This window comes from Hyperolius riggenbachi, chromosome 12, assembly GCF_040937935.1.
Source record: "Hyperolius riggenbachi isolate aHypRig1 chromosome 12, aHypRig1.pri, whole genome shotgun sequence".
NCBI lineage: Eukaryota > Metazoa > Chordata > Amphibia > Anura > Hyperoliidae > Hyperolius > Hyperolius riggenbachi.
Genome location: NC_090657.1, coordinates 127,718,629 through 127,742,023, shown reverse-complemented (window position 1 = coordinate 127,742,023; position 23,395 = coordinate 127,718,629). Strand labels below are relative to the sequence as shown.

The following is a 23,395-nucleotide window of genomic DNA, read 5'->3' as shown; positions in this document are numbered from 1 at the left end:
AGGCTTCAAGAGCCTTAGCTCTGAAACCCCCCCTTCCTGATCTATCAAAAGTCCATCTTCTACCTTTCTTTTGATCTTTTGCCTGCTCCTTTTGATTAATTTTGGGCCTACGAAAAAAAGTTTTATTAGGCACCAATTTTTGCTTTTTAGGGAACGTTTTCTTTTTATTAGATGTCCTCTCCAGAGCTGAGTCCAGCTCTGGACCAAACAGAAGGTCTCCTGTAAACGGCACGCCACATAACCTATTTTTTGAAGTTAGATTGCCATCCCAAGTTTTAAGCCACAAGGCTCTACGGCAAACATTTATCAAGGCTGTGGACCTAGCCGTGAACCTAACCAATTCGGCCGAAGCGTCGGCCAAATATGCCGCGGCTTTGAGCAAAATTGTAATTGAATTTAATAACTGTTCAACCGAGGCTCCAGCTAAAATACTAGATTTTAACTGATTAATCCACAATTCAAGTGTCCTTGCTACACAGGTAGAAGCAACTGCTGGTCTAAACGACGTAGCACTAGCTTCCCAAGACCGTTTAAGATAAGCATCTAATTTCTTGTCAATTGGATCTTTAAGATTCCCAAGATCTTCAAATGCCAGATCACCCTGCTTTGTTACTTGAGAAAAAGGGGTGTCTAATTTAGGACATCTGTCCCAGAGAGTAGTATCCTCTGCAGAAAACGGAAACCTTCGTTTTAATGCCTTGGATAATAAAAGTCTCTTTTCTGGATCAGTCCATTCCTTCAGTATAGACTGTTTGATAGCCTTATGCACAGTTAACACCAGTCCTTCCTTTTCTTCCATACCTTTGTACAATTGATCATGGACAGAAAGGCTAGCTGAATTATCCTTTAATTTAATTCTAAAGTATCATTGATAGCTGCAATTAACATCTCAGTATCCTCAATGCGAAACTTAAATCTAGAGCTTGACTCTGAATCTACCTCTCTACTGTCTGAATCATCAGAGATGACCCCTGTCTCTGTGACCTCCAGACTATCAGTTTCAAGAGCAGGCACCACCCCAACCTCCTGTGATGATGACTGTCCTGAACTAGAGAGGGATGACTTAAATGATGCTAATGAGGCATTAATTTCCTCTCTAAATGCTTTCAAAGTGTCCTGCACAGAAGGACATGATTGCTCACCCATAACCTTATCCATACACAACTGGCATAAGGTCTTGGCATATGGCAACGCCAATTTAGCATTACACACTGGACATCTTTTATATGTAGGTGGAGGCCTGGTCCTGTCAGCCGGCTCTGACCCCTTCACCTGCAATACATAGCCCATATAAATAACATTTGAGATAGCCTCCAGAAAACATATACAAACGGCCTCAGAACGAGATCCAGCCATCTCACCTTCTGAGCCGCTGAGCTGCCTTCCGTCTTGTCTGTGGCCGACATGATCTCTCCACATCCAGCCCAAGACGCTGTCTCTCACCAACTGCAGCCACGCGGCTTTCCCCTGAAATATCTTCCGGCAATCAGCGTAGAAGAGGCGGGACCGGAAGAAACTGAGAGACAGACAGCCCTTCTCCAATAAGACGCGAGTTCCGGCCTACCCGCCGGAAACTACGCGTCACAGAGGTCGTCATGCGCACTACCGTTAGCCACCATTCCGACCTACACGTGCAAACAGACCCGCTCTGCACCGTCAGCTGCCGCTTACCTCCGGTCCCCGCTCCGCCGATCACCAGGGGAAGCCTCCACGCCCTCTACTCTTGCTGCCTCTCATAGAGGAAGAAAGGTAGGCAAGCCCCACAAAAGCTCCAGCATGGGACGATGGGCTAGACTGCCTCAGTGCCACAGTCTCAGCCCACCCTAAGGAATGTAACCTGCAGCCAAGCACACAGGTCCCACTCCCAGGGGAGATGCCGACCTGCCTGGACGCAGGAACAAACAGCACTGAGGGTGTACTGACCATGTGACTTTTTTATAGGGGAAGTGCTGTCTGTTCCTGCGTCTGGGAGGAGCGACGTCTCACCTTGCCCTGAAGGATTGTATGAAAAAAATAATTTATACATATGCAATGATAATAACCTATTCTTATTGTTTGTATCTTTTTTCTAATAATTAGCAGTGTTATACTATGCCTCGGGCGTCAGTAGGCAGTTTTTCCCCTGCATAAACGGTCTTGGCACTTCACCTTATACTTTGGTGCCATCTAGTGGTTGTAGTTTAATGGCACGCTCGGATGTCCGAGCTGTGCCCAACTACAACCAGCGTGGAACGCCCGAACTTCCGGTTCTAACATGTGACGAGTGACGTCGCAGATGTTCCCGGAAGAGGAGGCAGAGCTGCGGCGATGAGCATGCGCTGAAGCACGGGGATTCCCTGCTATTTAACGATCCAGAACGGATAATGTAGCATGCGCAGAGCCTCTGAAGACGCTCAAGTAAGCGATTAATCGTCAGGCCACCCTCCGCTCCCACTTCGCCCCACAGCACCAAAGGACTGGGTAGGATTGACTTGCTACATTAAATACATGTGTTTTTACACTATTTGGATTCAATAAAAGCTGTTCTACATTTGCAATGCCACATGTGCCAACCTATTCTTTCTCTGCATATTTATACTTGAAGAGGTTTTTCTTTTTTATGGGTTTGAGCACGCCCTAATTGCTGTGCGCTACGCAGTCCTGTATCCTCATAAGCATCAATTGTATTATCCCCAGAGCAGTGCACTAGCGATTGTAGTGCCTGTTTCCCTGGTGCCTCCATGTCGGCATACTGATGGGTTAGCTCCGCCCCTCTAACCCCTATAGGACCAATTAAAGATTCTATATATATATATGGTCCCTACCCCTTCCACCGCATTCTTTTTCCTGTCCTCAGACACTACAGGACCTTATTCTACTCTCTTATGGCTTTTCTGTCAGTCTTTACTTAAAAAAAATGTTCTCTTTCTTTATCCTACTATCACTTCAGGTTTAGGCTTTCCTGTTCTGTAAGGGCAGCTAAATGCGCCCATGTACAATCAAATACCTGTGTTGAGGTAGTAGAGGGAGCCAGCGCGGTGTCGGCTAAAGGCTGGGAGAGACGCCCATTGTAATATCTATCCTTTCTGTTGCCTGGCTCGGCGGGGCTCAAAAGAGGTAAGGTGCGCAGATGCCGGGTGAGCGTGCTCGCTCGTGTTCCCCGGCGGGCGGAAGTGAGATCGGCGCATTGCGCGGCCTCCCGGAAGTAGTCACCGGGAGGCCGGAAGTCAGAGCGGCCATGTTGGTTGAGGGAAGAATCCCTCAATGACGCCAGCACGCAGAAGTACGGCGTAGGGGCGGCCTATTTAAACGAGACTTAAGCGTTCAGTCTAAGGCTGTCCTACGCAGGCTGCGGATGCTGCTGGCTGTCGTGTGGAACATTGTGGCTGTGATTGCAGAGGCAGTATGGAAGAAGCTGATGACAGAGGAGAGGCTTCTGGACTTTCAGGATGTAAGTAAATCCTCTGGAGCTGACTGCCTTGAGCTTAGATAGCTTTCCTGTAGCTATCTATGATGCTTATCTTTCCTTTCTGTTTTCGTTCAGTGGACGTTTCTGCTGAGGCTGGCAGGCAAGATAGTCCCTCTGGGTGAGAATTTAAAAAAAAAAAAAAAAAAAAAAGTAAAAAAAAAAAAAAAGGCTATTTCTGGATCAATGAGCTTATACATATATAAATTATATCTTACTGCTCTTATGCAATCCCACCTGGTCAAAGAGGTGCTAATAGCCCTCGATCACCATCGATGCACGGAAGAAGGAGGTCATCCCAGAGTCATCATTCAAGATCATATTATGGATCCTCATCATCGGACAAAAAACAACATTACAGATCGTCAAGACATTCAAGATCTAGATCCAGGTCGCCAAGGAGACGTTCAGTACGTTCAAGATCCAGGTCTCCAAGGAGACGTTCTATGCCTGACAAGGGGCAATGCTGGGCATGCCCTAATAGGGCTATGCAAGGAAAAACATTATGTTCTTCATGCCTAGGACACCTAGCGAAAGAGAACGAGACAAAAATTGAAGATCTGATAGAAGTGATCAGGAGAGTAGTGAGAGAGGAGGTGTCTACCCTCTCGACTGCACCAAGTACTTCACAAGCTGATATGCCAATGGCAGACAAACAGGCGGAATCAGAGGCATTAGATGAAGAACTATCTTCAGGTCTCTTTAATTTTGCCCTTACAGCACCTTTTGTGGCAGCAGTCAAGGAAGCTCTAGATTGGAAGGACCCACCACAAGAGCAAGCTCAGAATAAGGAGTATTATTCTCACTTATCAAAGAAGCAGTGTTCTTTTCCCTTGATGAAGGAGATCAAGAACATTGTCTTGGAAGAATGGGAAAAGGTAGAAACAAGACCTCTCTACACAATAAGTTTGCAAAGATGTATCCGGTGAAATCAAAGGAAGCTCCATTTCTATCATCCCCGCCTACGATAGACGCATCTCTATCTAGGTTAATGAAACAAGTCACTCTTCCCATGGAAAATACAGTAACATTCCAAGATGTCTTGGACAGAAGGATAGATAATGACTTAAAAAAGATCTATCTAACAACAGGGCAGATCTGCAAGCCTGCCATTGCCTTGACATCAGTGGGAAGAGCATTAGCTATTTGGACATCTAATATAGAAGAGGCTTGTGATACGTTAGTGACATGCCTGTCTTTATGTATGGATCCTTTAAAGAGGAGCTGTTAGGTATATGGTCTCAGAGGAAAAAAACACATATCAGTAGCTAAATATTGGCTGTACTTACATTACATATGCATTTCACTGTCCACGTTTGGATTTCACAGAATTTTTATATAGCAGAGAATGATGCTCCTGACAGCTCATGGCAGGTTCCATGTTTGTCTGTCTCCTATGAAGCCAATTGTGTCGTCATGTCCTCCCTGCTTCCTGATGATTCGACTCACAAAAAAGATCCTAATGGATAACACTACTGTGCAGTGAATATTAATTAGCCATGTGGCTAGGAACAATAGCGGACTCATGCAGTATACTCTAAGGGAACATATGCTGTGATTTTTCAGTGCTGTGAGCTAGTGAGTTTTCAGTGCTGTGAGCTGGGCTGCGTTACATGCTGCTGTAACTTGAGCCTGAAACTTCTCACTAGCAGCCATGGGGCGTGATTGGGAAATGAAGGGGATGACCCAAGGTGGGGAGAAGCAGCCCCAGAATGCTTTGCAGTATGTTATGCGGCCTGTCGTCCTACTTAAGAGCTTGGGAATAACAGCCTTGCTGTTCAGCACACATCAAAAGTAAGAGAGATTTTTAACTTCAGTATTGCCTTTTTGGCTTCCTTCTAAACTGTTTAACACAGGAGAATAGAGGTTTAAATTAGCTTTTGCAGCTTGACAGTTACTCTTCAATGTATGGATTACTGTTCACGTATATATGTTAAATGTGTTCTCTGTCTAGTACTGGATGAGTTAATTTGGTTTAACACAGCAACTGGAGACGTTGCTGTATTTTGTCTGTCCTTGTGCAGAGTAAGAACAATGAATTGCTGTGCAATAAGTTATTTCTTACATTTGCTCACATTCTTTATACACAAAGCAACATGTTCTTCTTGCCCTTGGATAGAAGAGAAACATGTTCTGTTTACACGCTGAATTGGCAACATATGGTCTTTCTGCGCTTGTGCGCAGTGAGAGCATGTTCTGATCACGCGCTGAAGTAGGAACGTATGGTCTTTCTGCGCTTGCACAGAATAAGATCATGTTGTGATCATGCACTGAGGCAGCAACAACAGCATGTGTTCTTTCTGCGCTTGCACGGAATAGAAACATGTTCTGATTAGCTGCTTATTCTCTTGCGCAGTTATGACGATTCTGTCCGTTAAAGGCAGGGGGAAGACACTTTGGGATCTTTCCAGATGATCAGCAGACGTGCTGTTCGTGTATGTTCCAGTTGTTTTCCCTTCAAGGTCGCTGAGGTTAACCGATTCTCCCTGGGTGATGTCTACAACAGCTTGGTGACGTGTTGATGCATACTACTAAGTACTCTAACTATGATTCTGCAGGCTTAGATAATATTGTAACAGGATTGTAGAACTAAATAAACTATTCCTTTGAGTTGTATATACATGTTTTGCAGCAATTTTGTTTATTCCCATCTTTGAATGGTGAGCGAAGTTAGAGGGTTTAAAAACCCTATTTGCTTAGGCAAAACAAGGCTATATCAAGAGGAGTTGATGGGGCAGAAATAATCTCGGCACTGGATGATATAAAGCTGTCGGCAGATTTTGTTAGTGAGGCGGCAATGGATACCCTAAGAGCAGCCTCTAGAGTAATGCTAAATTCAGTAACCGCTAAAAGGGCCTTGTGGCTGAAACACTGGAACGCAGACATAAGCTCAAAACAGAGCTGGGTCAAGATACCATTTGACGGATCATCATTGTTCGGAAAAGGGATGGACAAAGCCATCACAAGAGTGACTGGAGGGAAGTCGGGCTTGTTGCCGCAAGATAGGCCAACCAGAATGTAACGATCGGTTTCAGCACACAGAGAGAATCTGATTATTGGTGATCTGCAGTATCACCAAGAATACAGATATATACCTGATTATTGATGATCTGCAGAATCACCAATAATACAGATATAGTACTAACCTCTGGACACCTGTATATATCGTGAATGTTTGGTGCAACAGTAATGACTTTGAGTAAACCACCTGATGAGCAGGTGGTCCTTGGCAGTATGGGCAATACTGCTCTTTAGAGAAGCACGAGAACCTTCCAGCAGCCTGAGACCTTCCAAGGGGTGGAGTCTCAGGCTGAAAGTAGGAAGGGCCAGTGAGTGAGTGACACCTGAAGGTGGATGTCACTAGCTGATCTGGAGACTATCTCCTAAAGGGGAGAGATAGCTCTCGAGGTCGGGCAAGCCAGGTCGGCAACACACGGACAGATAAAGTACAAAGACAGAAGGCTGATTCGGTATCCAAGGCAGGCAGGGTTGGCAACGGATAATCAGATGTGCGTGGTACCGAATCAGAGAGCGGAGGGATAGTCAGGAAAGCAATAGGTCATACCAGATATCAAGCAATGCCTAGTCTTGGGTGTGAGGTCTGTGGTCTCTACACCCTGGAACTAGTCTGAAGTATAACAGAATGATAACACAAGTTCCCTAATCTTGGGTGTGAGGTCCGTGGTCTCAACACCCTGGAACTAGTCTGAAGTATAACAGAATGATAACACAAGTTCCCTAATCTTGGGTGTGAGGTCCGTGGTCTCTACACCCTGGAACTAGTCTGAAGTATAACAGAATGAGAACACAAGCAATCTGGCTCAGTGTGAATTCCCAGGTCCTCCTAGTTCAAGCACACTGTTGGATCTGACTAAGGTCTGAGTGCTTCCACGTAGTGTTCGCAACGGCAGACAACTTGTGACTGGCTAGCAGTAACTATATATAGAGCAGTGCTCTCTGGCGCCACCCCTAAGTGATAGACCAATAGTTACTTGCTCTGAGGTCAGCTGACCAGCCTGGTCAGCTGATCCCCCCCCTCGACCGTCATAAAAGTTCTGCCTCTCAGCGCGCGCGCGCGTATTCCTGAATCTGTGTGAACTAAAAGACCCAGCCACACCAGACGCATGCTGCTGCGTGCAAACCGCCGCACTGGACGCGGAACCAGCCGCCTTGCTATCAGTACACGCGGCGGCTTTTTCGCGTTCTCTCACAGTACCAGACGCACGCTCCTGCGTGCAAACTGCCGCACTGGACGCGGAATCAGCCGCCTTGCTATCAGCACACGTGGCGGCTTTTCCGCGTTTCCTTACAGTACCCCCCAGCCCCCCCCACTGAGGAGTGGACTCCGGACACTTCCCACCAGGCTTTCCAGGGTGCAAGTTATGGAATACCTTCTTTAATTCCTCTGCGTGCATACGACAGTCTGGCACCCAAGTTCTCTCCTCTATGCCATACCCCTTCCAGTGAACCAAATACTGCACGGAGTTCTGCACAAGCCGTGAGTCCAGAATCTTTTCAATTTTATACTCCGGTTGGTCATCAATCAACACAGGGGGGGGGGGGGGGGAGGGAGCGGAATCCACGTGTACTGCCGGCTTGAGCAAGGACACATGAAATGATCTCACACCTCGCATGCTGGTAGGGAGATCAATGGCATAAGTGATATTATTGATTTTTCTGGTCACTGGAAAAGGATCCACAAATCTGGGACCTAACTTGGGTGACAGTTGCTTTAGAGCCAAATGTCGTGTGGACACCCAGACCAAGTCTCCTGGAAGAAATTCCCATTCTATGGAACGTCTCCTGTCAGCCTGTTTCTTCTGGTTCTGAAAAGCCCTCCCCAGATTTCTTTTAACCATTCCCCAAATCTGTTTTAAAGACCTCTGCCAATTCTCCAGGGCTGGAAACGGAGTAGAAGCCACTGGCAATGGGGTGAACTTAGGTGACCTTCCTATCACCACCTGAAATGGTGAAAATCCTGAAGAGGAACTTTTCAGGTTGTTGTGTGCAAATTCTGCAAACAGCAAAAATTTGACCCAGTCGGTTTGTGCATCTGCAACATAACATCTCAGAAACTGTTCCAGGGACTGATTGATTCTTTCGGGCTGGCCATTGGTCTGTGGGTGGTAGCCTGATGAAAAAGAAAGCTCCATGTCTAACTGATGGCAGAATGCCCTCCAAAACTTGGATACAAATTGGACTCCCCGATCTGACACTATATTTTCCGGAATGCCATGTAGCCGGAAAATGTGCTGGATGAAGAGATCAGCCAATTCCTGGGCCGAGGGGAGTCCTTTCAGGGGGACAAAATGAGCCATCTTACTGAATCGATCGACTACCAACCAAATGACCGTCATGCCCTCAGACCTGGGGAGTTCGCCCACGAAATCCATGGACAAATGGGTCCACGGTTCACTCGGAACTGGTAAAGGCTGCAATGTTCCAAAGGCAATGGTACAAACATGACCCCCTCAGGCTTCCCCTCTGGAACATCTTGTTGGAACAAACTTAAAGTGACAGTCCAGTCTTTCCAGGTCTCAGTGGCTGCCAGGACCACTTTCTGAGGGACAATGGTCTCTGGGTCTGAGGGCTGTGCTGTCTCGGGCTCAAAACACCTGGATAAGGCATCAGCCTTGATGTTCTTACTACCAGGGGTATACGTGGTTACAAATCTGAATCTTGAGAAAAATAACGACCACCGGGCCTGTCGGGGGCCAAGTCTCTTAGCGCCCTCAATGTACTCTAAATTCTTGTGGTCAGTGTAAACAGTAATGGTATGTTGTCGCCATTCCTCAAAGGCCAATTTGATGGCTAGAAGTTCCCTATTGCCTAAATCGTAGTTTTTCTCTGCGGGTGAAAACCTACGGGAGAAATAGGCACAAGGATGCAATTTTCCCTGCAACCCAGAACGCTGAGGCAGCACAGCCCCTACCCCTACCTCTGAGGCATCTACCTCCACAATAAAGGGAAAGGTGATGTCAACATGTCTCAGTATGGGTGCAGAACAGAACAATTTCTTCAGAGTGGAGAAAGCAGCATGGGCCTCTGGGGACCAGTGGTGAGTATCTGCCCCTTTCTTGATGAGACTGGTGAGAGGTGAAATCACCGTAGAATACCCATTTATGAACCTCCTGTAGTAGTTGGCAAACCCTAGGAATCTCTGGAGAGCTTTCAGTCCTACAGGTTGGGGCCACTCCAAGACAGCTGAAACCTTTCCAGGGTCCATAGAGAGGCCAGAGGTCGAGATTATGTACCCCAGAAATGCGACAGAGGTCACTTCGAAAATGCACTTTTCCAACTTAGCATACAGCATATTTTGTCTTAACTTCCGTAACACAAACCCAACATGTTTCCTGTGTTCTGAGAGGTTGGATGAGAAAATTAGTATGTTGTCTAAATACACTAAGACGAATTTGCCCAATACCTCTCTGAAGACCTCGTTAATCAGCTCTTGGAAGACGGCCGGTGCGTTACACAACCCGAAGGGAATCACTAGGTACTCGTAATGCCCGTCGGGTGTGTTAAAGGCCGTCTTCCATTCATCACCGTCCCTGATACGCACAAGGTTGTATGCACCCCTTAAATCCAACTTTGAGAAAATCTTAGCATTGGTGACCTGGGTAAACAAATCGTCTATTAAGGGCAGAGGATAACTATTTTTTACTGTAATTTTATTTAAGCCCCGATAATCAATGCATGGACGGAGGCCTCCATCCTTTTTCACAAAAAAGAATCCTGCCACTGCTGGTGACCGAGAGGGACGAATAAAGCCTTTAGCTAAATTTTCTCGGATGTATTCTTGCATAGCTAATTTCTCTGGCCAAGACAAATTATAGAGATGACCTCTAGGGGGCATACAACCAGACCTGAGATCAATGGGACAATCAAAAGGACGGTGCGGAGGAAGTTTATCTGCTGACTTGGGACAAAACACGTCCGCAAATTCTGAATACTGGTCTGGAAACCCTTCCATGTGAATCTTGGTTTTACTCAATGTTACCTTCGCTAGACAATGATGATAACAATGGGTAGACCAGCTCCTTAGCTGACCTGAAGCCCAATTGATCTGAGGAGAGTGAAGTTGTAACTATGGCATACCAAGAATGATCGTGGAGGTTGTCATCCGTAAGACCAGAAACTGTAAATTCTCTTTATGTAACACCCCCACCGTAACCCTTAACTCTGGGGTCTGAGACAGAGGGTGTTTACTCTGCAGAGGAGAATCATCCACTGCCGTGACCAGAATCCGTTGCTGCAACGGAAAAATAGGGATCCCCAATTTCTTAGCAAATTCGTAATCCATAAAATTGGCTGCTGAGCCAGAGTCAATGAAGGCATCGGTGGTCTCTGTCTTATCTTTCCAAGATATAGTACAAGGGGGGAGCAAATGTTTATCATCTAGAGGTAACGACTGCGTGCCTAGGGTATTACCTCCGACTACACCTAGGCGGCAGCGTTTCCCGACTTCTTGGGACAATTCTGTACTCTATGACCTTCCTCTGCACAGTACAGACAGAGCTGCTCTGTTTCTCTGCGCCTCTGCTCCACCCGGGACAATCTCGACTGACCAATCTGCATTGGTTCTGGTGGAGGCGAAACGGGTGGGGATGAAACAGATGGAGGTGCGGCGTAGGAAACATATTTCCCATTGTTCCCACTCCGAGTCTGTCTTTGATAACGTAGGCGACGATCAATTCTGACTGCTAACGAAATGGCCTCATCAATAGACTTCGGCTCAGGATGACCCAACATTAGATCAGAGACCGCATCTGACAACCCTGACAAAAAACAGTCTAGAAGTGCGAATGAGTCCCATCTAGCTGAAACTGCCCATTTCCTGAACTCCGCTGCATAATTCTCCACCAGACCCTTGCCCTGCCGTAGTGTCTTGAGCTTCCGCTTAGCGGTAGAGGCAATGTCCGGATCATCATAAAATATAGCCATAGCTTTAAATAATTCCTCCATTGAGGTTAGAGCCTGATGCCCTGTCTGCAGACTATACACCCAGGTCTGGGAATCCCCAGACAACAGAGTTTTAATGAATGTAACTCTCTGTGCCATGGTTCCTGATGCATTAGGCCTTAACTCAAAGTATGACAACACTCTTTCTAAAATTCTGGAAGTCAGATCTGTGACTAGAAAACCTTTCGGGTACAGGCATACGTATGTCTGTGCTAGGAGGAGATCGCACTGCATTCACAGCCGTCTGAAAGACTTGTACAGTCCCAGACAAAGCGTTGATCTGGGTCTGGTGACTGTCCAGCACTCGGGTGTAATTCTCCACCGAAGTGGTGAGTGCATCAAGACGGCTATTGAGTGCGTCCATTTGGTTTTGGTCTGCCGTTCTGTAACGATCGGTGTCAGCACACAGAGACAATCTGATTATTGGTGATCTGCAGTATCACCAAGAATACAGATATAGTACTAACCTCTGGACACCTGTATATATCGTGAGTGTTTGGTGCAACAGTAATGACTTTGAGTAAACCACCTGATGAGCAGGTGGTCTTTGGCAGTATGAGCAATACTGCTCTTTAGAGAAGCACGAGAACCTTCCAGCAGCCTGAGACCTTCCAAGGGGTGGAGTCTCAGGCTGAAAGTAGGAAGGGCCAGTGAGTGAGTGACACCTGAAGGTGGATGTCACTAGCTGATCTGGAGACTATCTCCTAAAGGGGAGAGATAGCTCTCGAGGTCGGGCAAGCCAGGTCGGCAACACACGGACAGATAAAGTACAAAGACAGAAGGCTGATTCGGTATCCAAGGCAGGCAGGGTTGGCAACGGATAATCAGATGTGCGTGGTACCGAATCAGAGAGCGGAGAGATAGTCAGGAAAGTAATAGGTCATACCAGATATCAAGCAATGCCTAGTCTTGGGTGTAAGGTCTGTGGTCTCTACACCCTGGAACTAATCTGAAGTATAACAGAATGATAGCACAAGTTCCCTAATCTTGGGTGTGAGGTCCGTGGTCTCAACACCCTGGAACTAGTCTGAAGTATAACAGAATGATAACACAAGTTCCCTAATCTTGGGTGTGAGGTCCGTGGTCTCTACACCCTGGAACTAGTCTGAAGTATAACAGAATGATAACGCAAGTAATCTGGCTCAGTGTGAATTCCCAGGTCCTCCTGGTTCAAGCACACTGTTGGATCTGACTAAGGTCTGAGTGCTTCCACGTAGTGTTCGCAACGGCAACTTGTGACTGGCCAGCAGTAACTATATATAGAGCAGCACTCTCTGGCGCCACCCCTAAGTGATAGACCAATAGTTACTTGCTCTGAGGTCAGCTGACCAGCCTGGTCAGCTGATCCCCCCTTGGCCGTCATAAAAGTTCTGCCTCTCAGCGCGCGCGCGCGTATTCCTGAATCTGTGTGAACTAACAGACCCAGCCACACCAGACGCATGCTGCTGCGTGCAAACCGCCGCACTGGACGCGGAACCAGCCGCCTTGCTATCAGTACACGCGGCGGCTTTTCCGCGTTCTCTCACAGTACCAGACGCACGCTCCTGCGTGCAAACCGCCGCGCTGGACGCGGAATCAGCCGCCTTGCTAACAGCACACGCGTCGGCTTTTCCGCGTTTCCTTGCACAGAAAGAACTATCCCAATCCAAAGAGGCAAACGGCAAATAAATTCTCTGAAGCAAAGAGCTACAAGCCAGGAAGATTTTTCAGGAAAAATTGGAGAAGTACGCAAGTGAATCTGGCGAGATCTCTAAAATCATCTACAAAACCTGGGGGACAACAAAAGCAGCCCTTTTGAAGGTGCGCCCACCCAGACATTGAAGGTTGGGTCAAGATTAAGAGCTTTCAGCAATGTCTGGGTGGAGAAGATTCGAGATCCATGGGTTACCTTGGTAATCAACAAGGGACACAAATGGTCTTTTCGACAGATACCAAAAGACAGATGGGTGCCTACAAGGATTTTGGCAAATCCAGTGAGAAGACAAGTTCTACACCAATACGTACAATCTCTGGTATCTCAAGGAGTGGTAGAGACAGTGCCTACTTCAGAAAGATTCAAGGGGATTTATTCACCTCTGTTTCTGTTCATGAAGAAATCAGGAGGATTCAGACCAGTGATAGACCTAAAATATCTGAACCGTTCGATAAAAGTGCCCAGATTCAAGATGGAGTATTTACAGTCCATAATACTGGCAGTATCCCCAGGCGATTGGTTAATGTTCATAGATCTTCAGGATGCCTACTTCCACATACCCATATGACAATTCCAGAGATTCCTGAGGTTCTTTATAAAGGATACGCATCTACAATTCTCTTCTCTGCCATTCGGACTTTCCACCTCACCACGAATTTTTACAATGGTCCTAGTTTCAGCAATAGCAGAGTTAAGGACAGAAGGAATGAGGGTCCATCACTATCTGGACGACATCCTGGTTATGGCAAATTCCAGAGAAGAATTGTTGAGAGACTCAGAGAAGGTAATAAAATTCCTTTCCAGTCTGGGTTGGATCATCAACCACAAAAAAAGTCAATTCGAACCAACCAGAGCTCTAACTTATCTAGGCGCAGTGTTCAACACAGTGAGAGACACGGTGTCCTTACCGGAAGAAAAAATATCAGCAAGAATGTGCCTTCATGTTCTGGGGATGATGTCATCAGCCATAGTAGTGGTAAAATGGAGCAGATGGCACATGAGGCCTCTCCAAGGTTTGTTGTTGGATCAGTGGAATCATCTGTCAATGACATAGATCATCAGAATCCCAGTACAAGTCAGAAGGTCACTACTATGGTGGACAGAGAGAAAGAATCTAAGTCTTGCCAATCAACTGTCTCCCTACTGCCTACTGCTGGGTCACAGTTACGTCAGACGCCAGCAGGATGGGCTGGGGAGCGCATTGCGAGGAGAATTGGGCTCAGGGCCTGTGGAGTTATCCTCAGAAGAATGTAGTGTCCAACATTTTGGAGTTAAGGGCAGCACAAGCCTTTGCCAACCAGTTGAAAGGGAAAGCTGTATGCTCGCAAATGGACAACAAAGCTGCAGTTGCCTATGTGCAGAAGCAAGGGGGAACAAGGAGCAAGTCTCTGATTAAGGAAGTGTATCTGCTCATGTGTTGGGCAGAAAGGAATCTGATGGCTTTGAGAGCGATATACATACCAAGGACTCAGAATTCAAGAGCAGATTTCCTGTCCAGGAATCTAATAAAGAGCAACGAATAGATGTTGAAGAGGGAGATCTTTGAGAAGCTAGTCCAGAAATAGGGACTTCCTCAGGTGGACTTGTTCGCCTCGGAACTGAACTACCAGTTACCAAGCTTTTTCTCCAGGTTCCCATCCAGGAAAGCAGAAGGAGTGGATGCTCTGACGCAAGCATGGAATGCAATGATGATATATGCTTTTCCCCCAACTCCGCTTATATTGAGGTTTTTGAACAGATTACAACAGGAGAAGATAGAAGCTATAGTAATAACACCTTACTGGCCGAAGAGGCCGTGGTTCCCTCTACTTCTCAGAATGTCGATTGCTCCATGCTGGAAGTTGCCTCTAATACCAGATCTATTGTCCCAGGGAGACTTGAGACATCAACATCTACACAGAATAGCATTGACTGCTTGGAGATTGAGAGGAAAAATTTGCTGAAAGCAGGCTTCTCGGATTTAGTCACAGAAACACTGCTGAGAGCAAGAAAATCTTTCACAAATGCAACATATTACAGAGTATGGAAAAAATTCATTGACTTCTCCTTACAAAAAATGTGGATTATTTGGTACCATCAGTACCACGTCTTGGAATTTCTACAGACAGGATTCGATATGGGTCTGACAGTGAGAACACTTAGAGTCCAAGTATCGGCCATTTCAGCGCCGATTGGATCACAGTTGGCTAATCAGAGACTGGTGCAAAAATACTTTCAGGTCATAATGAAAATGAGACCACCATTACAAAAAGTTTGTCCAAGCTGGGATCTCCCTTTAGTGCTAGAATATCTGTCATCAGAACTATTTGAACCTCTGGAAAATTGTTCAATCTGGAATATGACTTTGAAAATGGTGTTTCTAATTGCAGTATCTTCAGGGAGAAGAGTGTCAGAAATAAGAGCGCTGGGCTGGAAAGATCCTTTCTAAGTCTTCTTCCAGGACAGAGTAGTACTGAGATCAATGTCTTACTTCCTGCCAAAGGTGGTGTCAGTAAGGCATCTAAACCAAGAATGGACACTGCCAGCTTTTCCGGTGGATGATAGTTTTCCGGGAGGTCATCCCCTATATATCGCTAGATGTCTGAGACAATATCTACATATGAGAAGTACATTTAGGAACTCGGATCATCTCTTCGTGAATCCAGCGGGACCCAGGAAGGGAAAAGAGGTGACGATGAGAACGATAGAGCCCTGGATAGTTTGCCTCATCAAGGAAGCATATAGAGCCAGAGGGGCGAAAGCACCTTCTTATACCTCAGCACATTCAACAAGAAGCATATCCTCTTCTTGGGCGGCTTCAGCAGGAGTTTCGTTAATGAACATATGCAAGGCTGCAAATTGGGTAGAGCCTAATACCTTTATAAATCATTACAGAGTGAACCCTGCATTATTGACATCTGTTGGCTTTGGAAGGAGTGTATTGTCTGCGACACATAAATAAATTGTTTAAGCAGTACCCACCCGATTGGTCTCTTATTATTCTTGCTATACATATCCCATCAGTATGCCGACATGGAGGCACCAGTGAAACAGGAAAATTGATACTCACCTTGTAATTTTCCTTTCCTGGTGCATCTCCATGTCGGCATACGTCCCACCCTTGTCCATCGTGTTGGAGTTCTATTTACAAGAATGCGGTGGAAGGGGTAGGGACCATATATATATAGAATCTTTAATTGGTCCTATAGAGGTTAGAGGGGCGGAGCTAACCCATCAGTATGCCGACATGGAGATACACCAGGAAAGGAAAATTACAAGGTGAGTATCAATTTTCCTGTTTCTTGTCTCTCTTCTGCTATATGAAACAGAGGAGGGCAACCCAAGGAGTTGTTCAACACGAGGCATGGTTAGACCAGGTGTGCAACCTCACCTCTACATCTGAAGTACCCCTTATATGCACAGGTGAAAAATAAATAGTTCAAGTGGCCATAAACATCATGAGACTGTGAATAATAATATGTGTGGGCAGTACCCTCTGGTACTTCAAACAAAGTAATTGAGCTTTTCTTAAACAGGAGGTGAGAGTTTTAAGGAAAACCCTTGTAAAGACTGTATGGCAACTCCTATCCAAAGATGGACTGGTCACACCATTTAAATCACCTGCAAGGATCATATGGGGGGAGTGGATCTGAACAAATGTTTGAAACATACTTTTATAAAATTGAGCTTGAGGGCTTTGAGGGGTGTATCAATTCACCAAAGTAAGATCCCAATCGAGCCTTAATGATAAGGGACCTACTTTGAGGGTCCCAATATACCTGAATTACAGTGATTGGGGTATGATTATGAACCAAAATAGCCACGCCTCTCTTTTTCTTAGAATAGGTTGTAAAAAAAAAAAAAAAAAAAAAAGGCCCTAGAGTATGAGAGGTCAAAATTAGAAGGGGCAGAATTTTCACAAAAATGGGTCTAATGAAGGAAAATCAGATCAGGTTTGGATCATCTATACTCTTTAAAGGCTTTCCTCCTCTTGTAAAGCACCTCATGTCATGTGAAACAATAGTTCTAGTCATTTATAGTTTCTACACACGGGCGTAGGGTTGCCAAGGGCGCCCAGCTGCAGTGTCCTTTTTTTTAATTTTCCTTTAAAATGTATTATTTCTTTAGCGCCAGCCAAGTCTCCCCACTCAGTGACGTCACACGTCATCGCCGCACCGCCGCGCAGCGTCCATAGCAGTGGAACGCTGCGCAGAGCGGCAGAGAGACAGGCAGAGGTGCCGCCAGCCAGAGCCAGCCCCATCCTTCCTAGACAGCGTGGTCGGAGGCTTGGAGCCGGACTGGATAAATCAACCAACCCAGGGCTGCCAGGCGGAGAGGAGGACCAGAAGCAGAGCACACGCACACCGCACAGCACTGTCTGTATGGGGATATTGACGGTGAGTGAAGCCTGGCAGAGGGACTCTGGGGCGCTATACCGGGGCACTATACTATCTGTATACTGGGCACTATACTAGCTATACTGGGGCACTACCTACCCATACTGGACACTATACTAGCTATACTGGGGCACTACCTACCCATACTGGACACTATACTAGCTATACTGGGGCACTACCTACCTATACTGGGCACTATGCTAGCTATACTGGGGCCCTAATTACCTATACTGGGCACTATACTAGCTATACTGGGGCCCTACCTACCGATAATGGACACTATACTAGCTATACTAGGGCACTACCTACCTATACTGGGCACTATACTAGCTATACTGGGGCACAACCTACCTATACTGGGCATTTTACTAGCTATACTGGGGCATTACCTACCCATACTGGACACTATAGTAGCTATACTGGGGCCCTACCTACCTATACTGGGCACTATACTAGCTATACTGGGGCACTACCTACCCATACTGGGCACTATACGCGGCGCAGTCTTCACCTTAGGGGGCGCATTAATAGTCTTTGTCCCCGGGCACTGAAAGCCCTAACTACGCCTCTGAGCCCTACTACCTTGAATATAGAAAAAGGACCAACAACTATAAGCATGAATAGCACTGTAAAACATATAGAATCATGAGTATCTTGCCTTGAAGGAAAAACTGTAAAGTAATAAAAACAATAAAACCATAAACTAAGTACATCCTGCTAGATTGATCTGTTAACAGTAGCCATATTGCGGCAGCAAAACAGCACCCAAAGAGAAAACAAAATCACATGATATAAACAGCTACATGATGTGCCAGCTAATGCAAGAACCAAAAGAATCAGTATCCACTTCGAGTCGATGATGGGGCAAAGTGGCTGACATCTCGGTAGAGTGAGACAGCTGTAGTTAAACAATAAACCCATTACAGGGACAGTGCAATGACAAGCAGGCTGTATCATTAATATAGTGAAAAAAAAGAACCAAAATCAGATTAAAAAAAAAAAAAGGCCACAGTACAGGCGAGTATACATACAAACCACACTCAGGTCAGGTAGGGTCCAGGGCCCTGGAGTACGAAGGCCGCTGATGAGATAAATGCTTGGTCGGAGAGTGGTGAGAGCACTGTGAGGGAAAGGAAGGCTGTCTAAGGCTTAGTTTACAGAGGATCTAGCCCTCCTTAGAAGTAGTAGCCACCAACAAGGAGCCACTATGGGAGACAAGCAACTTGAACAGGTATCCCCGTCAATAACGTATTTTAGCTCTAATAAGAAAATAAGTAATCTTTCACCCGGCGACTCTTCTCCAGAATGACCGGTGATACATTGGGAAAGATCTGGATTGCTTTACCCTCGTAAGCAAGGGACGTAGAGTACCGGGCCTGTAGAAGGATGTAAAAGTCCTTAAGGCAGAGGAAGACATGTTGGGTCGGCAGCAGGCATCGGCTTAAGTGCGCTGTGTACACAGTGCGCAGGTGAAGGCGGAGGCTGGGGAGTCTGGCAAAAAAGGTTTGGAAGAGCCTGGCAGTCTGTTGGAGTTCAGCCTGCACCATTTCCAGCCTGTCTTTCCGGGAGTGCAGAGCCACGATTTCCTGAGACATAGTCACTGTGGTGTTGTGTATCTCCTAAGTCGGTTTAGGCAAGCGAGAAGCAGAACATTGAGACCAATCATCATCTTGAGTCTCTGGGAGAAGGTCCTAAGAGGAGTTAGGCCACTGGGTGCCATTTTGTGAGACCATGCTGGAAGTGCGAGCCCGAGTGAATAATCCTTAATGAATTGTTTGGCCAGCGATTCTTTGTTCTTTCGCCTCCATGACATGCGCGAGTACTTCAAGTGGTGGCAGGTAGTTTGGAGCAAATTAAGAAGCAAATAGCCCCAGGAAGCACTGCAAACTCTCACTCATGCAGAGGAGCTACATAGGAGTGCGACTCTTCACTTCTGCGCCGCACATGTGTCCCCAGAGTAAGAGCTTTTGAAAAAAAAAATCTGTGATGTGACTCAGGGTCCATTTATACAAGGTTGCAGCTGTAAGGAATGTAGGCATTACCTAACTAAGCAGCAACTCTCTACTATTCAAAACACAGCCATCCCACCCACCTCCTGCCCATTTGTTGTCAGTGATAAAACTCAGTAGAATTTAATCACCATGAGAATGCTATAGATTCATAGATTCAGTGGTGGCCACAAAGAGTTGATCTCTTGACACCAGAGAGAGGAGGGCAGTTAAAGAACAAACAAAGTGAAAATAATATGGAGCCTGTAATTAGAAAAATTGGGAGACCAAAAACCAAATCCTCAATGGTGTGCCACAACACCAATAATATAACCGTATAAGTACAAGAATATATAGTAAAAACGTATTTTTGAAGAGACAAAGAAGTTTCAAGATGATCTTAAATTTTAATGTATCAAAAAGTTCTTTTGTAAAAACAGAGTTCACAAATCTTGAAGTGAATCCATCTTTGCAAACAACATTCCAGTATCAAGTACCAAAAACATATGTTGAAATACGCAATTGTTTAAAAAGGCTACAAAGTCGACTTGTTTCGGAGTAACCTTCTTCAGGCCTTCACAAACAATTGTAATCTGTAATATACATGACAATAATTGGGACGGGTACCATCTGGACAAAATCAAGCCAGGAAACACCACTTAGACGACCATTGTACACAGCACACAGGCAAGATGCACCAGGATGGTAGTCTAAGTGGTGTTTCCTGGCTTGATTTTGTCCAGATGGTACCCGTCCCAATTTTTGTCCTGTATATTACAGATTACAATGGTTTGTGAAGGCCTGAAGAAGGTTACTCCGAAACAAGTCGACGTTGTAGATCTATTTCCAAGGTCTATTTATGCACACATTTGCATAAAACCTGTTTCAGTTCAAAATTAATAGCATCCATCTTTATTCTCCGGTGACCTGTTGTGTCTGACCTTAAGACGTTAATAGCAGATGGGGCTTCCTCCTGCTCCCTTAAGGCCATGGATCCCTCAATGTCCTTCCAGGCCGCTTGGATCCTTCACTGGTTGTCCCGGTATGTCCTCCTGTCGCCCTCAGTCCCACTGTACAGCGCATGAGCAGACCAGCCGCAAACCTGCTCTCGTCGCCGAGCGCATACTGTGCAGGTGTAAAACTTTCCAAGGGGACACACGAAAGGGCCGCACATACACAGTACAACGCGACTGAGGGCCAGAGCAGGATTTATCAGGATGGCCAGTGGAGGATCGAGGCAGCTTGGGAGGATGGCAAGGAAGCCATAGCCTAAAGGGGGCTGGATGCTTTCATTTTTCTTTTTTTGCTCAGGTTTCTGTTAAATCTTTTTATCCTGTAAACTGCAAAGTGGAAACATTAAAAAGCTGCATAGTGGATACTAAGCATCTTTTTAATGTTTGTACTTTGAAAGCTTGAAAATAAAGTCAACTTTTCAAAAAAAGAGCTGATCATTTTGGGAGAAGATTTTCTGAAGCCCCGCTGGTACACGGGTGAATTCACAGCACGCTCAGATACCCATCATCATTTGAGTGCTGTCCTATACTTTCTTTTTAACTGCATACTCCATAGAGGCCTCACCATAGAGGTGAGGCCTCTATGGATCAAACTTGCTTTTCCAGCACATTCCAAAAATAAAACTATGAACGTGCAATTCTGGTCATTCAATTAACCTGAAAAAATTCTGATTCATCACAAGGCCACCGTCTTTCATCGTTCCATTGTGACATTTTTCTTTCAAAGACAGAATTAGGTTTTTCACCAATTTGTGTTAAAGAAGTGTGTTTTCTCATCACAGAAACTTGACATTGCTCTCCAGCCTTTGTAAATTTGGGCCAATGCAGTTGTGTGTAATTATGTGAAAACAGAAGTCACATGGCTAGGTTCTATGCCTCATCTTGCTGCTGCCTGTTGATAGCTAGATTATAACTGAAGTGGTTAAAGCTTACTTTATTTTTTTTAGGGCTCGTTCTCACTTGAGCGGGAATCACGCGATTCCCGCTCACGGCAAACCGATGGCGGTTTTTAAAAACCGCTAGCACATGTAACACTATGGCAGTGTTCTCACTGCCACGTTTGCGGTCAGCGTTAACTGCAAACATGTTACATGCAGCGGTTTGCCGGCGATTCCGGAGCGGTCGCGATTAGCATGTATAGAACAGCTGATCGCGACCGCTCCCAAACCGCTACAGTGTCCAGTGATTTTTCCACGTTAAAAAATCACTACCGCAAAACGCCAGCGGTAATCACCAGCGTTTTGCGGTTTTAGGTGTGAACGGAGCCTTAACCTCCCTGGCGGTATTTTAAAATACCGCCAGGGGGCAGCGCTGCCTTTTTTTGCTTTTTTTTTTTTTTTAAATCATGTAGCGAGCCTAGGGCTCGCTACATGATAGCCACTGCTCAGCGGCGTCCCCCCAGCCCCTCCGATCGCCTCCGGCGATAGGCGATCAGGAAATGCCGTTCAAAGAACGGGATTTCCTGGAGGGCTTCCCCCGTCGCCATGGCGACAAAGCGGGATGACGTCACCGACGTCATGGACGTCGTGACGTCTAAGGGAGACCCGATCCACCCCTTAGCGCTGCCTGGCGCTGATAGGCCAGGCAGCGCAGGGGTCTAGGGGGGCTCTGCGGCGGCGCGGATAGCGGCAAATCGGCGTGGGCGGTGGCGATCGGTGTGCTGACGCAGCTAGAAAAGTGCTAGCTGCGTTCAGCAAAAAAAAAAATTACGCAGATCGGCCCAGCAGGGCCTGAGAAAATCTCCTTCGCGGCTTACCGCCAGGAAGGTTAAGGGGTTCTGTGGGCCTTAAAAAAAGAAAAAAAGTGTCACTTGCCTGGGGGCTTCTACCAGCCCCCTGCAGCTATTAAGTCCCACGACGTCACTGAAGCCACCTCCATTCGTCGCCGCCAGTGACCTGCTAATTATTCATCTAACTAGACGAATAGTACTGCGGCTGTGCGGCCGTGCACATCTTCACTCCCGCACTCTTCATCGGATGCTCACTGAGCAGGTGCAGTACAAGAAAACTTCATACTGCGCCTCCCAATGACACGCGCGGGAGCAAGGACACGCACAGCCACAGTGCTATTCGTCTAGTTAGACGAATAATTAGCAGGTCACCGGCGCGACGAGCGGAGGCGGCTATAGTGACGGCGAGGGACTTAATAGCTGCAGGGGTCAGGTAGAAGCCCCAGGTAAGTGACACTTTTTGTTTTTGTTTTTTAAGGCCCACAGAACCCCTTTAAACACAATACTACAATGTGAGCAGGTACCATGCTGCCATGTTAAAGGGGAAGCAATCTTGAAATGGTTAAATAGTATTTTATTATTATTATTATTTAGTATTTATATAGCGCCGACATATTACGCAGCACTGTACAGTGTTAGTATATGTGTTTTGCTATATTTACATAGGGAAAAATGTACACTGAATTTGATACCTAGGGTCTACGAAAGCCCTGCTGTATGTTCCTTCACGGGAGGTAATGGGGGCATCGTTGGGAATACTCAGGAAGATCAAGTAGAATGCCAGAAAATGAACTACAAGCCCGAAGAGAAAGACTGGATTCCTGCCAAAGTGACTATTCTTGCTGAGTAATCCAAAGACAGCTCCACCTAGAAAGAAGAGAGGAGGATTTTTAATATGCTTTCTGTTAGAGAAGTACCTTTCAAAACACAGCTGGAAGGCTTCGAGAAAATGGTTACTTTCAGGTATTAATGAGTTATGTTTCAGCACAAGCTCAAAGAAATGCACTTCTCACATAATAACAAATCACACTCTGGAACAAACTGCTACACCACTAAATTCAATACTTTGCTTAGAGCAGGTCACAGACCACACTTTCAAGGAAAGGTTTCGCTACTGTTTTTTTTCTCTTAAATATCACACATTTTGCTGTTTGCAAGCAGCTCCTGCAAGTTCTCTTTGACTGGCAAC

At 46.0% G+C, this 23,395-nt stretch overlaps 1 protein-coding gene across 3 annotated transcripts in view; it reads right to left on the bottom strand.

Moving 5' to 3' along the window:
- MFSD11 (major facilitator superfamily domain containing 11) overlaps nt 1-23,395 on the bottom strand; it is a 722,948-nt gene that overhangs the window by 123,271 nt on the left and 576,282 nt on the right. For all 3 annotated transcript variants that reach the window (XM_068263650.1, XM_068263651.1, XM_068263652.1), the window contains one exon: nt 22,899-23,073. In XM_068263650.1, coding sequence (XP_068119751.1) covers nt 22,899-23,073 — 175 coding nt within the window. The remainder of the gene's footprint in view (nt 1-22,898; nt 23,074-23,395) is intronic.